General features: G+C 42.3%; 1 protein-coding gene across 1 annotated transcript; it reads right to left on the bottom strand.

Moving 5' to 3' along the window:
- Nucleotides 1-289: 289 nt before the first annotated feature.
- LOC306912060 (verrucotoxin subunit beta-like) lies at nucleotides 290-15,827 on the bottom strand. The gene is made up of 4 exons (XM_079487914.1): nucleotides 15,709-15,827; nucleotides 15,302-15,402; nucleotides 2,594-4,278; nucleotides 290-1,993 (listed from the first exon to the last, which is right to left on the bottom strand). The coding sequence occupies exons 2-4, from the start codon at nucleotides 15,399-15,401 to the stop codon at nucleotides 890-892; spliced, it is 2,889 nt and encodes a 962-aa protein (XP_079344040.1). The 5' UTR covers nucleotide 15,402; nucleotides 15,709-15,827; the 3' UTR covers nucleotides 290-889.
- Between the last annotated feature and the right edge of the window lie 412 nt (nucleotides 15,828-16,239).

The raw sequence follows: 16,239 nt of genomic DNA, 5'->3' as shown, positions 1-16,239 counted from the left end.
GCACATTACTGCAGAGCAATCAGGGGTAAGGTGCCTTGCTCAAGGGCCCTTCAGTCATGACCTGCTGGCACTGAGATTAGAACCGGCAACCTTCTGATCACAAGCCCAACGCTCTAACCATTAGGCCACAGCTGACCCCAAGCATCTTCAGTTTGCCAGACACAACTGGAACTTGAAAAATGTATATTCAAATACATAATTCCATTGTCATTTTACATGCTGCATTGCCATTTTGCGTTTTAAAATTGAAAATTACTACCAATATGCTTCCAAACAAATGTTCTAAACATAAAATAATACCAGTTTAATAACAGTTATAAAACAGAACAAACATGTCACTACAGGATACAACTTATTGTCCAGTATTGTTATGAAATACAGGAACTGAATATTACCAGTCATTTTCCTTTGTTTTAAAGAACATAGTTACTATACTAAACATACAAAGTATTCCCTCTTAACAAGCATTATTAAACTCTAAATGGCATTTTTATGGCTACATGAATCACAGAAGCATCCATAAATATAGAGTAGAGCATCAAAAACTTGATTTTATACTTGAAAGGATATAAAGCTTTATGTAATTCACGTAATAGTAGAAATCACTAACGGACCTTCTACAGATCATTTGCATTTACTATAAACGTTTTCCCTCATGTTGCTCTAAAATTGTATGATTTGTCCCCAATAGATCACAAAAGATGTCAAAACATACAATCATAATACACAGTAATCACTGTCACTGGTTTTGCTTAGTGTGATTTAGATCCTTTTAGGTCCCTTTGCAACTTAATTGAAAATGTAACCATTAGGCAAACCGCCTATTTTTAAGATGACCTTCCAAAATGCCCTGTGTTTATTACGAGTTAATACAATTCTCTGAAACATTTTATTTGTGTTTTTCTTCTCTTGCTCTCTCCTTGATGTTTTCCAGAGTTTCAGCTTTTTCAGGCTCTTTAATTTCCTTCAACTTGTCAATGAGAAAGTCAATGCGTTGAAGTATGAAGAGTGAATCAATGTTCAGTGCGATCATCTCCAGAACCTCCACACAGTGAAAAGCATCAATTACCAGCCTCTCCAAATTTTCTGATTGTAGACGGGAGATGTTTGCCTCCAACTGTTTCCGCTTTTGTAAAACATGTTGTGTCAGCCGCAAGGTTTTTGGTCGTATCATGTCAAGAAACTTGAAAAGCCCTGTCATTCCTCTGTAACTGAGATCCCATGTTTTTTCCTGCATTGTTTCATATTCTTCACCAAATGTCTCTGACTGACAGTTGTCAAAGAGAAAATAGATGGGCTGATTCTTCTCGTTTTTAGCACACTTAAATTTTGCTTCTTTAACAGCTTTCAGGGCATTTTTAGGAGGAAAACCATCCGAGTGTGTGAAAAGTAACACAATGTTTTCTTCAATATCTTTGGCAAATAAAGACTGAACAGCATCACATATGCATTGTTGTCTGTCAGTGAGTCGATTTTGTTGTGCTTTAATCACAAAACACACAGCATCAATTTCATGAACCCCACCTTCAGAACTACATACATTTAGTAAACTCTCAGCAATATTTTCATGAAGTCTGACATCTCCATATCCTGGTGTCTCAATTATTGTGAAGTCAACTAAAATCTCTGGTATATAAACACCATAGACAGTAAAGACAGACGTCTGACTGTGAGCTGATGTTCTGTTACTCTGATCCTCTGTGATCTCAAACCAGATCTTGTCTTCTCTCTGTACACCACACATGTAGTTGATCATAGTATTGATGAGGGTTGTTTTTCCAGTGCCTGTTTCTCCAACCAGCAGAATTAATTTATGAGGTTTCTCTGGGTCTCTTTCACCAAAGGTGATTTTTTGGTACGACTCAAACTGATTGTCTGTTGTTGTTGTTTGCAGATGGTAGCGAGCAGGATTTCCATCTTCAATTAAGATGCTTTTCCTGACCTGTTCATCAATTTTGAACAATTCGTGACCCAATATGGCCAAACTTTTTCTCTGTAATGACATAAAAATAAGGATGATATTGTAATGTCGTGTAGATGTTTTAAAGGGTCATATGACACGGTTAAACGAATATTATAATTTGTTTTAGATTTGCAATATGCAAACACGATTTAGGGTTCAAAAACGCCGTATTTTCCACATATGTTTGTATCTCCTCTTTGCCCCGCCTCTCTGAAACGTGCAGGTTTTTTTAAAAGCTTATCGCTCGGAAAGGTCTTAGTCAAATCAAACCACGAACTGAAGATTTGTGGGGGTGTGGTTACACGAGGCGTTTCAGGCAGGTCTGGGTGAGCATTCGCTTTTAGATTGAATGCATCTTTTGTTCCGACACTTAAATGTTTGCAATTTTACGTGTCTAATACATGCATGGGCAACTTATTACACACCAAAGACACAGAAAAACACGTATTAGCGCCATATGACCCCTTTAAAATGTTGGTTTTGCAAATACATCGATAAAATGTTTACATAAAATAGCAATGATAATTGTAATAAAACAGGTCAAACACACCTGACACTTAACTTCAGTAATGTATTGAAGCATTGACATTATGCCAAGTTCATTTGATCATGCATGAATGAATATTATACCTGTGTGATGACTCTCATGACATCAGATTCAATGGTGTAGTTGAGTTTCCCCACTGCTGCACATTTAATGTCATATTCAGTGACCTGTCTGAGATCAGTCAGAGTAACTGTACGCTGGTTCTTCAGCAGAGTTTGAGATGTCCAGTCTTTCTCTTTCTTCATTTTAAACAGTAACTTCATCTCTACTGTAGCAGGACATGATGGAGACACCTTCAACATCACTTGACCACCTCTGATCTCTTCGGTGATTGGACAGTCTGGTTTTGATGGAGGACAGAAGCACACAGCATCATCACATCCATCTCCATACAAGAGAATACTGGAACCTGGATGTTCTTTCATTTCTATTGAAGTAACAATAAACCTGGTTGATTCAAACTCTTTAGAATCAATCAAGTTTTTAAATGTCTTCAAGTTGTTCCTTAACGTGTTCTGAATATCAGGTGTGAGCCAAGTGTTGTGCTTTGAACCTTTTGTGTTTTTGTTGTTTTTTCTCTTTGTCTCAGGTCTCAGATAGGCCTTTTGTTCAGAAAGAAGCTCATCTGACCTGCCCAATGATGTAAAAGTGTAGCTGACCACATTTTCAACTTCGAGATCCATCATCATTTTATTTAGTGTAACCTCTACCATTGCTCCAGAGTCATTCAGTTGTGTGAGGAGTATTTTTATGACATCTGATTCTTCTTCTTTCTCTTTCAGCCATTGTTCAAGAGCATTTCTTTGGAATGGGGATTCTTCATGTTCACGCAGAAGATCAATCAGTGCTGTATCTTCTATGAATTTACCACGAATCTTTGGTAACAGAGAGCCCAGTTCCTTCATGAGGTTCGACTTGTAATTGTGACAATTCTGCTTCATTTTCTGAATTTTCTTGTGAAACACTTTAAATGTCAGAGCAGGTGTATCTATCAGGAGATCACTACATTTCATCTCAGTCGTATTTAAACTCTCAATCACTGATTCAATATCTGTGATTAAACTGATGCTGATGTCATGTTGAAACTTCACAATTCTTGAGAAAAGTTTGTCTAAAGGATAGAGCCAAACTCTCAAAGGAACTGCAAGTTCTTTGTTTTCCCCTAATTTTTTCGGAAGATTTTCAAAATCCTTCACTGCTTCTTGAAAAGTTGTTGGATTAGAGTCAAGCTGCAAGTCCCCATAAAACGTGCAACTGAATTTTTGGAGCGCAGTCTTCTGACTGTCATTCAGATCAAACTTTGCGTCAGACTTTCCTGAAATGCCTTTAAGTTTCTTCAAGGCAACCCTTACATCTGTTTCAACAGTTTTTTTGTCCTCATCAGACGAAACTTCTCTGTCAAACACAAAACAAGCATCTGCTCCATACAGCACTGCTGTCACTACATGTGTGGCTACGTCATCATCATAGTGAAAAACATCTTTAGATGTTAAGTGATTCATGGTCAGTTCTTCAAACTTTGTGGTACAGTGGTAATGTAAAGTCAGTCTCTGTTGATTAAAGGACTTCTTGGTGTCATTGAGATAATTGGCAGCTCCATTTACACTGATAAGTCCACCTAAAAGACTCAGCTTTAAACAACCATCAATTTTTAGTATTTTTGATTTTTCCTCAAGTGAGTCTGAAGCTGTGACTTTAAAATCTGTATAAATTTGAGGATGAGCACAAATATTCTGCTCCATCTGATCTTTAGTCCAAAGTCTGAGTCCTGTAATTAGGGAAAATGAAAATTCAGTAACATTTAGTGATTTACGCATTTTTGACAATAAATATTTTAATCATTGATTTGTACAACCTAGCAGCATATCAACAAAACACTGTTTATTTATTTTAGCAAGTCACGAGTTCCTAATGAATAGCCAATATTCAAGACAGGTTTTACACACATTTGTGCAACACGAACAGAACAATGTTTTGTGTAAAGTTGTTCGCAAAAATGTTTATATTTTAAAAATTAAAAAAATGGTATGAAATAAATGTACACATGATCCTTACCATGTGTAAATGGTGTGAAAAACATTTGAACGTTCTTTATTATTTTAGACAAACTGACACTGCATTTTGTTGCACGCTAATGATATTTCACGAGATCCCTTTCTGTCGGTCTGGTAGAATGGGGTTCCTATACGAAATGAATATACAGAACAGAGACGTTCCATTGGCCTGTCTTTTTATTTCAGCTGTTGAACGCTTTGGTGGACACATGCTAATTCATTAATCTATTGTTAGGCATAAAGCCTTTTAGTCTCTTATGCATTTATGCAATTTAATGTGCTAAACCTGAGAATGGAGTCCACAGGATTCCACAGCATTCTAGATACATTATTTGAGTAGCTGTAAATCACAGGTGGGGATTATGCTAATTGTCAATGAGGGTGCATTCCCACCCTATTTACGAATAACATACACACATTTTACAATCAAATCTGGTGTTTTTTATTTGTGAATCCGTGAATTATGTGAAGGACCATTTAACCTGCAAATTACGAATGTTTCAGTTGTAAATATATGAGTGATTTGCACGTAAAACAGACCTTTCCGGAAACTCTCCTCTGGATTCACAAATAAAAAACGCCCTGACAACTGAACAAGAGATCTGATATAGACACACCCAAAGATTAAAAAAAAAGACAGGGCAATCAAATATCTTTATGATACATCCAATCCCATCTCCTCGATCTGAGAATAAATAACACGAGTTTAAGCTTTCCGATTGTGTGTAATACATACAGAGCTTGTGCAGAGGCTGCAGTTTTTGCCAGAGGGGAACTGGAATCCCCTGGTTAGGCCTGGTTTCCCTCCGAGGTTTTTTTTCTCCTCCAATGGAGTTTTGGGTTCCTCGCCACCGTTTGCATACTGTTTTGCACTGTTTTGCCTGGCCGGGGGGGCTGCTAGAATTTGATAGTCTTATTTAATTAACTCTGCATATAGTAATTTATTGTGTGTCTGATATTTGACCTGTGTTTTGAATTCCATAACCTTTTATGTTTTACTTATAGTCATTTTTTCTTGTACAGCTGCTTTGTAACAATGAAAATTGTAAAAAGCGCTATATAAATAAAGCTGACTTGACTTGACTTGACATAAAGCAAAGCGCCATATTTCATGCGTATAACGCCAAACTTTAGTTGCTTTTGGTCGTTTGCCTGGAGTCCAACCCGATCTCGTTGCAATACAAATTTGTCATCCATTTTTATCTCCAAAAAAAAAAGAGCAGGTGTACATTTCTTTCATATCAACTAACATTTTGGAAATACAAGCATTTTCATGAATCTGAACTTTGCACCAGAACAATTTTAAACTTAAATTAATTCTGATTGTGTTTCATGAATGAGGCCCATTAAGTGTGTTAACATGCACAGTCTTACTACGATTAAGCTTAATAATCTGATAATGTGTAAGGTCATGCAAACTCGTAAAATGTTTTATCAGGGAAAGGTCATAAACGGCACAAGCAAAAACCTTATTTCTTTTGCATATGACCATATAAGGAAGATCACATCACATATTCAAATAACACTTGATTAGGTATAACATATGAGGGCATTATCACAGCTTAACAAAAGAAGTATAAAACATGAACGTCGTCTCTCGATGTCATGATTCCGCTATCATGTCATGCTTATTCTTGGTTTTGCAGCGGAGTCATGGCATAGCCTTAGGTTTTGCGTGAGAAAGACATGGCGTTGTTTTGATTTTGACTTGCCATGTGCTTTCTCGTGTCTCGTCGGTGTTTCCCGCCCTTTTGTCTCGTTAGCCTTCCCATTAGTGTTTCATTACCTACACCTGCCCCATGTTAATTATCCTGTGTTTCCCCTTTAAAACATCCTCGTGGTCATTGTCCCGTGCTCGTTCATTGAATGTGTTTGCTGTATGCTTTTCAAAGTCTGTATCCCATGGATTAGCTTGTCTCTAGTTCTTGTTACATTGTGTTTTGGTGAGTCAGTCTAGTCTAGTCTAGTCTAGTCTAGTCTAGTCTAGTCTAGTCTTGTTCTTAGTTTTTATTTCCCCAGCCTAGTTAGTCCGTGTCTTGATTGTTACTATTATTTATCTTGTCTTGTTTTTGTTTTGTGTTTATTGTGAATAAACTTTTTGTTAAACCCTTCATCCCCGTGTCTGCCTGCGCTTGGGTTCTACTCCTACACAGTTCATGACACTCGAATCATGCAGTTTATGTAGAAACGGCAAAATGAAACTATAAGAAGAGATAAATACAGCTTCTCACTGATTTCCTGCAGCATTTTTCATTACAAGACGGACTATCGATAATGATGTCACTGCACCCAAGAAACCTGACAAAACTTGAACTTCCATTCTGGTGTACTGATATGCATGTGTAACCCAGGGTTGAGTTTCTTCCTGGTTTTGATTCATTTAAATGCATGTTTAATATGATTGTTTATTTTGGGAAGAAGTTTATTCATAAAGTTTTTCCACAAATGTTTACTTTTGAATGTATACTTTTTGTATCCGCAAGTTTGAGGATTGTTATTGATCAAAGGAGGGTGAGTCCTACCTAGTTAGGCATGGTGATTGGTCTAAACAAGGGAGGAGAAAGATGCTGGAGAAGATCGTGGTTAGCCTGTTGTAAGCAGGCGTTTCTTTGTTTTCTCTCGAATTGCACTATTGGTGTATGAAGCAGGTGTTAAATTATATGTTCCGGTCTTTCTGTAAAGTCAAAACGACTGCACAAGGAAAAAGTCAAGAAGTGAGCTGGACGAACTGTCAATTTTAACACGTGAGCACTACTGCGCATGTTTTAGACTGTTCATGGGGCTTGTAAGGGATATTTTCTTCAGATGCCCGTTGCATTAGTAAGAAGGACGATATCCACAGGGAATCTAACCAATTGCTCCAAACTGTTAAATCGTCAGAATCGTGTGTGGCAGAACTGCAAAGAGGTTTCCAGATGGTTACGCTGGGTGTTATGTCCTTAGTAAGTAACAATGAGGAGGCGTATGGACAAAAAGAGTACTTTATTTAAAACAAAGAAAGTAGCAGAATAGTATAGCGCATGTAGTCGCTGGTGTAACACTTCTCACTCTCCGTCTCCTATCCCACATACCCATAGAAGCAACCTCTACTGCCACCTACAGGTCAACATGCACATAAGAACACAACATATTCCCTCATTACTAAAAGCAAACTGTCTACACAGTTTTTAATGAACAACAACACAAAATTCCAATAACAAAGTTACTAAAGTACCAAGTATACACTTTGAAATAATACAATTACTTGCAACTAGACTAGGAAAATAAAGCATCATAAGAATTATTAGAATGTAGCATTCATATGAAAATCTATTATACGATGACCTATGAATTACTCAAACTTTGTAAACATGTAATGCAAGATGACTACGTAACGTAATCTTCCATCCAACGGGGATGTCGGCTACACGGGTAGAAACCCTTTTCAAAACTTCAGGAGCTTGAGGCTCTGGAGGAGGAAGAAACTGAAAGGACAAGTCCACAGCATCTGTGTCAGTAGCCTCCAAAACAGGTGCAACAGTACGAGCCAGATGAGAAGCATGCCATTTCTTCCCGTCGGATAACAGGTAAGTACACACCCCCAGTTCACGCACAATTTGGAGAGGATTACTAAATTTCGGAAATGAGTTGGGCTGGGCACACGCACCCAATCCCCCACTTTAAAATCAATGTGAGCGCATAACGACAGTCTCCCACAGCTGTTTCAAACGGGCCCAACACATCAACAGCTATCTTGTCCCACGGAACAGACGGAAAAGGTACTGGCTGCAAGGGCGCAGCTGAGGTGTTGGCAGTTTTGTCAGAGGACAAACACAGTTGACAGGTCTGGATGTGCTCTTTAACTAAGCAATCGATGCTGGCCACCAGTACAGTTCACAAAGCCGTTGTTTGGTACGCACAATTCCCTGATGACCCGCGTAAGCTAACTTAACTAATGTGTGCCGTAGCACGAAAGGAACAATTAGGTGCTGTCCCCTGAACACATAATCCTGCTGCACATTTAGTTTGTTGCGTAGATGAAAGTATGGACGTAGAAGAATATCCACAGAAGTTGAAGAAGAAGGCCACCCGCGAGCAATTTCAGCACGTAATGCACTCAGTCCTGAGCATGCTGCGGAGGCAGAAGCAACCTCAGGAGGCGACAAAGCTGACATCTCCGAAGACAGAAAAGCCACAAACTCTGGTTCAGCATCGAAGTTGTCGTCAGCTGATGCAGGCAAAGGCAGATGAGAAAGACAGTCGGCCGTATTGTTTTGAGCTCCAGGCCGATAAACAACATCATAGTTGAAGCACATTAACCACGCTGCCCAGCACGCAATAGGCATTCAGGCACGATCAGTTCCTTTGGATGAGAAAAGCACAGTTGAAGCCTGGTTATCCGTGCGCTGGAGGAATTTACGACCCCACAAGTAAGTTCGCCACTTTTCAACGGCTCAAACACAAGCAAGTGCTTCCCTTTCAATGGTCGAGTACTTGCGTTCAGTAGATGACAATGTCCGGGACGCAAAAGCAACAATGCGCTCTGTTTTATCCTCGTGAACCTGAGCAAGAACAGCTCCCAGGCCATAGGCAGAGGCATCCGTAGATAATACCGTAGGCAAATCTGGGTCGAATAATGCCAGAGCAGGGCTGTAAACAAGCATTTTTTTAACAGCCTCAAAGCATTTCTGCACCTCCTCCGACCAGGTGAAATTGGAGCCCTGTCTGATGCAAGCCTGCAGAGGCTCCACGAACGTTGCGAAATTTGCAATGAACTTACTATACCAGGATAGTAGACCGAGGAAAGAGCGGAGTTGTGTTGCATCTGTTGGTGCAGGTCCATGAAGAATGGTAGAAAGATGATCCTCATCAGGTTGAATTCCTTGCGCATTCACCTTAGTAAGTAACAATGAGGAGGCGTATGGACAAAAAGAGTACTTTATTCAAAACAAAGAAAGTAGCAGAATAGTATAGCGCATGTAGTCGCTGGTGTAACACTTCTCACTCTCCGTCTCCTATCCCACATACCCATAGAAGCAACCTCTACTGCCACCTACAGGTCAACATGCACATAAGAACACAACACTAAGATGATAATGTTTCGCTGACACCTGGACAGCATGAAGATGGCTGACTGATCGTCGCCGCTCGAGGTCCAGGGCTATCGGGTAACGAGAGGCTCTTGCTAACATCATGATCGAGAGGCTCTTGCTAACATCATGATCTCCAAGGCACAGTATGTTTGTATGATTTTTGGTTTACAAAGAGAAGCGGCCAGTTTGTATTTTATTTGGCCTTTACGTACACAAGCAACGCTTCAGGCCTGCAACGGGGGGTTGTGAACTGAATGTTTAATTGAATTGATTGTTAGATTCATTTTTCCCATGGATAAATAAGTCCACATAAATGAATGACTAAGTGTAGCCTATGAAGGGGTTTTCTTGCTCACATCGGACAGCTGGCTAAATGTGGAGGAAGGGGATTTATTCTAAACTAAACATTCTTTGTCTGACATGCTGTTTTCTATACCTTATTTGGTTATAACAGGTGTCTTACTGTGAATTATATAAAGACGTATCTTCCCTGAAATAAATTAGTTCAAAAGCTTGATCTCTGTGGCTGTGTTTTTTGTGCTCACAGATCTGCAAAATAATTCTCTTACAACATCCAACCTATTTATGATTTGAGATTTGAATGGTGATCCAAAAGACAGAAAGTGTTAATGAGATTTAGTGTTCGAAAGGAACCTGAAATGTAACGTTGATGCTTCAACTGTTTCACATGCTATATTTAGTGTTCAGTCTGTTATTGCACCCTGTTCTGATTTAAATTTCAGATTTCTCATTTTTCTGTGTCTGTATTTTAAAGAGTTAAGCATACGGTATTATGTTTGGTGTTGGGTGAACGTTACTCTAACACTGCAACATATTTGTTTGTGCTTACGGAAGCAAGTTAGTGTCAGAGGTAAAAGCTCATCTGAGGGGTTTGTATTCGGTGTGAACAGAAGACTCAAACAACAACCTTTATTCAAAGTTTAAGTGAACTGACTTTATTTATTTCCAATTAATTAATTTAATTACTTTAATGCTAGAATTTCCTTTTTTGTTCTCTATTCGGTTAATAAATACTTTGTGTTATGTCACCTGTATAATGGTTTCATATGTATTAGTTGAACAACAAGTTCTAACTATTACTGGTCATTTTTAATGCTCAAATAGCACTAAGTCTTAAGGAGAGAGGCAAGAATCAGTGTACAATCAAGGGGTCATCCCATTTTAATCATAAAATAACGTCGAGAGACATTACTTAAAGAATCTGGGATCTAGCGCTTTCTGTTTTAAGTAGGTTAGTACACCTGAGACCAGAGGGGGCGCCACACATGTAAACATGTGAAAATAGTTATTTATAAGATTGACATCCGCTTATTTTGTGCATGTAAACATACTCATTGAGAATGTTGTATTGACTTATCCCTTCATGTGTATGTATGTGTGATGGATGTGTTGGATTTATTCATGTGTACTGAATAAATAAAAACTCGTAATTTTAGTAATTTGATTTCCCATTTCTTTCCTATGGTTGCCCAATTCTGTCCAGAACGTACTTTTTATTCGCCCACTGCACTGCTAAACCAGGTCCAACTAATCTTATTATAAAAAAACTAAATGATTTTGCCCCTTCCTTGAACCGCCACCTTACCGTGGTGGAGGGGTTTGAGTACCCGAGTGACCCTAGGAGCTATGTTGTCGGGGGCTATATGCCCCTGGTAGGGTCTCCCAAGGCAAACAGGTCTTAGGCGACGGGTCAGACTAAGAGTGGTTCAAAAATCCCTTATGATGTTAAAAATACCAAGGACCGTGACGTCGCCCGGTATGGCGCAACCGGGGCACCACCCTGGAGCCAGGCCCAGGGTCGGTGCTCGTATGCGAGCGCCTGGTGGCCGGGCCTTTCCCCACGGGGTCCGGCCGGGCTCAGCCCGAAGGAGCGACGTGGGGCCGCCTTCCCGTGGGCTCACCACGTGCGGGAGGGACCATAGGGGGTCGGTGCAGAGTGGATCGGGCGGCAGTCGGAGGAGAGTGCCTCGACAGCCCGATTCCTGGATACGGAAGCTAGCTCTAGGGACGTGGAACGTCACCTCGCTGGCGGGGAAGGAGCCTGAGATGGTGCGTGAAGTTGAGAGGTTCCGACTAGAGATAGTCGGGATCACCTCTACGCATGGCTTGGGCTCTGGAACCACACTCCTCGAGAGAGGATGGACACTTTACCACTCTGGAGTTGCCCATGGTGAGAGGCGGCGGGCTGGTGTGGGTTTGCTTATAGCCCCCCAGCTCTCCCGCCATGTGTTGGAGTTTACCCCGGTGAACGAGAGGGTCGTCTCCCTGTGCCTACGGGTCGGGGTTAGGTCTCTCACTGTTGTTTGTGCCTACGGGCCGAACGGCAGTGCAGAGTACCCGACCATCTTGGAGTCCCTGGGAGGGGTGCTGGAAAGTCCCTGGGAGGGGTGCTGGAAAGGGTCCTACTGGGGGACTTCAACGCCCATGTGGGCAACGACAGTGACACCTGGAGGGGCGTGATTGGGAGGAACGGCCCCCCTGATCTGAACCCGAGCGGTGTTCAGTTATTGGACTTCTGTGCTAGTCACAGTTTGTCTATAACGAACACCATGTTCAAGCATAAGGGTGTCCATCAGTACACATGGCACCAGGACACCCTAGGCCGCAGGTCGATGATCGACTTTGTAGTCGTTTCATCTGACCTGCGACCGTATGTTTTGGACACTCGGATTAAGAGAGGGGCGGAGCTGTCAACTGATCACCACCTGGTGGTGAGTTGGATCCGATGGCGAGAGAGGAAGCTGGACAGACTCGGCAGACCCAAACGTTGTAAGGGTCTGCTGGGAACGCCTGGCCGAGTCTCCCGTCAGAGAGATCTTTAACTCCCACCTCCGGCAGAGCTTCAATCAGATCCCGAGGAAAGCTGGAGACATTGAGTCCGAGTGGACCATGTTCTCCACCTCCATTGTCGAAGCGGCCGCTCGGAGCTGTGGCCGTAAGGTCTCCGGTGCCTGTCGAGGCGGGAATCCCCGAACCCGGTGGTGGACACCGGAAGTAAGGGAAAACGGCCAAGCTGAAGAAGGAGTCCTATCGGGCCTGGTTGGCTTGTGGGACTCCTGAGGCAGCTGACGGGTACCGGCAGGCCAAGCGGACTGCTGCCCGGGTGGTTGTGGAGGCAAAAACTCGGGCCTGGGAGGAGTTTGGTGAGGCCATGGAGAAGGACTATCGACTGGCCTCGAAGAGATTCTGGCAAACCGTCCGGCGCCTCAGGAGAGGGAAACAGTGCCCTACCAACGCTGTTTACAGTGGAGGTGGGAGGCTGTTGACCTCAACTGGGGATGTCGTCGGACGGTGGAAGGAGTACTTCGAGGATCTCCTCAATCCCACCGTCACGTCCTCCATTGAGGAAGCAGAGGCTGAGGGCTCAGAGGTGGACTCGTCCATCAACCAAGCCGAAGTCACTGAGGTAGTCAAGAAACTCCTCAGTGGCAAGGCACCGGGGGTGGATGAGATTCGCCCTGAGTACCTCAAGTCTCTGGATGTTGTGGGGCTGTCTTGGCTGACACGCCTCTGCAGCATCGCGTGGTGGTCGGGGACAGTGCCTCTGGGATGGCAGACCGGGGTGGTGGTCCCTCTTTTTAAGAAGGGGGACCGGAGGGTGTGTTCCAACTACAGGGGGATCACACTTCTCAGCCTTCCCGGGAAAGTCTATGCCAGGGTACTGGAGAGGAGAATACGGCCGATAGTAGAACCTCGGATTCAGGAGGAACAGTGTGGTTTTCGTCCAGGCCGTGGAACGCTGGACCAGCTCTACACCCTCTACAGGGTGCTGGAGGGTTCATGGGAGTTTGCTCAACCAATCCACATGTGTTTTGTGGATTTGGAGAAGGCATTCAACTGTGTCCCTCGTAGCATCCTGTGGAGGGTGCTTCGGGAGTATGGGGTCTGTGGTCCTTTACTAAGGGCTGTCAGGTCCCTGTACGACCGAAGCAGGAGCTTGGTTCGCATTGCCGGCAGTAAGTCGGACTTGTTCCCAGTGCATGTCGGACTCCGGCAGGGCTGCCCTTTGTCACCGGTTCTGTTCATATTTTTATGGACAGAATTTCTAGGCGCAGCCAGGGGCCGGAGGGTGTCAGGTTTGGGGACCACACGATCTCGTCTCTGGTATTTGCGGATGATGTTGTCGTGTTGGCCCCTTCAAACCAGGACCTTCAGCATGCACTGGGACGGTTTACAGCAGAGTGTGAAGCGGCTGGCATGAAAATCAGTACCTCCAAATCCGAGGCCATGGTCCTCAGTCGGAAAAGGGTGGCTTGTCCACTTCAGGTTGGTGGAGAGTTCCTTCCTCAAGTGGAGGAGTTTAAGTATCTCGGGGTCTTGTTCACGAGTGAGGGAAGGATGGAACGGGAGATTGACAGACGGATCGGTGCAGCTTCTGCAGTAATGCGGTCGATGTACCGGTCTGTCGTGGTGAAGAAAGAGCTGAGCCGCAAGGCGAAGCTCTCAATTTACCGGTCAATCTACGTTCCTACTCTCACCTATGGTCATGAGCTTTGGGTCATGACCGAAAGGACAAGATCCCGGATACAGGCTGCTGAAATGAGCTTCCTCCGCAGGGTGGCTGGGCGATCCCTTAGAGATAGGGTGAGAAGCTCGGTCACCCGGGAGGAGCTCGGAGTAGAGCCGCTGCTCCTCCACATCGAGAGGGGTCAGTTGAGGTGGCTTGGGCATCTTCAGGGCCCGTCCGACCGGGAGGAGACCCCGGGGAAGACCTAGGACATGCTGGTGGGACTATGTCTCCCGGCTGGCCTGGGAACGCCTCGGTGTCCCCCCGGAAGAGCTAGAGGAAGTGTCTAGGGTGAGGGATGTCTGGGCATCTCTGCTTAGACTGCTGCCCCCGCGACCTGGCCCCGGATAAGCGGTAGAAAATGGATGGATGGATGGATTTTGCACGAATCCGTCCACAAGGTCGTTTTTGGGTTAATCACTACACCACTTCGCTCATACGGTCTACTGTTCAGTGTTGTGCCAAAGGGGCACCTCAGACTTGAAGAACAAACAGGCAGTGGCTGAAGCCACAGAGCACATCCCTGATAAAAAGGCTGTGATTGTCTCAGATAAATGTTATCATAGCAGCCATTTAGATATAGGACTGGTTTCACTGACAAAGCTTAAGACTAGTCCCAGACTTAAAGGAAAGTTTGAGTTGTCTTAAGTGAAAACAAATTGCCCTGACACATCTTAAAATAGGTCAGTGCCAATGTGTTGTCTCAAGATGCACATCAGTAATGTTTTCATCCAAGGAAGCGACTTAAATATCCTAATTTAAATTAAAAACCCAGTGAAACGCGCAGCATTATTTGATGTTTGGAAGTATCTCAACTGATCTCAACTGAAAAATGCAGATAGTCATTCACCATTCATCAGCTTTGACGAGAGGCTGAAGTGTAGCATGATGCCACGGAATTTCAAGATTTTTTTAAAGCATGTGCCAGACTGTCCGTTTGGAAAGCTTATATCTTCTAAAGGGGAATTTTGTTTATTTGGAAAAAAATTGTTTTTGATTTCACTGGGGCTTTAAGACATTGTCCTGGCTTAAGCTAAAACATGTCTGTTAAATGGGGCATTCATGAATGAAACAATGGACACATTTAAAGTTTGTTCTTGCCACATTATCAGAGTAAAATGTTTGATCAAATTCTACCTGGTACTAGTATATCTTTTCTGCAGTCATACAGCATACCCAGCTGGAAGGGTCTCCCTAGAGCTGCTGTTTCAATAACATTCACTCCAACTGGATCCATGCTTAAGAGAATACAGAGAAAAATGTGATTTATACCGATCAGTTTTCTTGTATTATTGTATTATTTTTTGCTTTATGAATATTATTAACAGTGGATCTACAGTACCAATTTTTCATACAACATTGAAATTAATGCATTGTCACGATTGATCATTTTTTATCACCTCTGATCACTGGCATATTGGTTAATGTTAAATCTTCAAGGTTGTGACATTAACAGAAACACTACATCATTGAAACTGATTGAGAATGAATGTGAGGTATACTTTTATTATGCTTTTCTAGAGTGATTAAGGAAGTTTACTTACCCTTCCTTGTGGTTTTTGGTGGTGTACAGAACAGATTTTCCTTCTTCACAGTGTCTGGTTTCAATAGACAATGCCAAGAAATGTCTTATGTTCTCATGAGGCAGTTCAATCTGGGTACATTGAACTCAAAAAGGACAGTGTGGTACAACTCTGTGTACTTTGGGATCATATAATTTTATAATGTCTTGTGCAACATAAAATAATCATCTCCAAATGTAGTTTGGACTCATCTTGTTACACAATGTCTTTTGGTCCTAGAGATAAAATGCATAAAACCCAGAATACGTTTTCTTTCAGTGTTTCAAAAGTGAATGGCTACGTGTAACCATCCATCAATCCGGCTGATATCACACTGAAAACCCAATGAAAACATTTTAAACCAGTGTTTTTCCTACAGAAATCACATATGCTTAGTCTTATAGAATGTGACGTTAAAAGCTAATGAAATCAATGTGTGGATGTTTATAGAACTATAAATGGCATGTATATAATATATTTCAAATACAAATAGTTTGAGTAATATTTAAAAAA

This window comes from Barbatula barbatula (assembly GCF_947034865.1).
Source record: "Barbatula barbatula genome assembly, chromosome: 23".
NCBI lineage: Eukaryota > Metazoa > Chordata > Actinopteri > Cypriniformes > Nemacheilidae > Barbatula > Barbatula barbatula.
The sequence above is the reverse complement of the archived record's forward strand: the minus strand, read 5'-3'. Positions and strand labels throughout refer to the sequence as shown.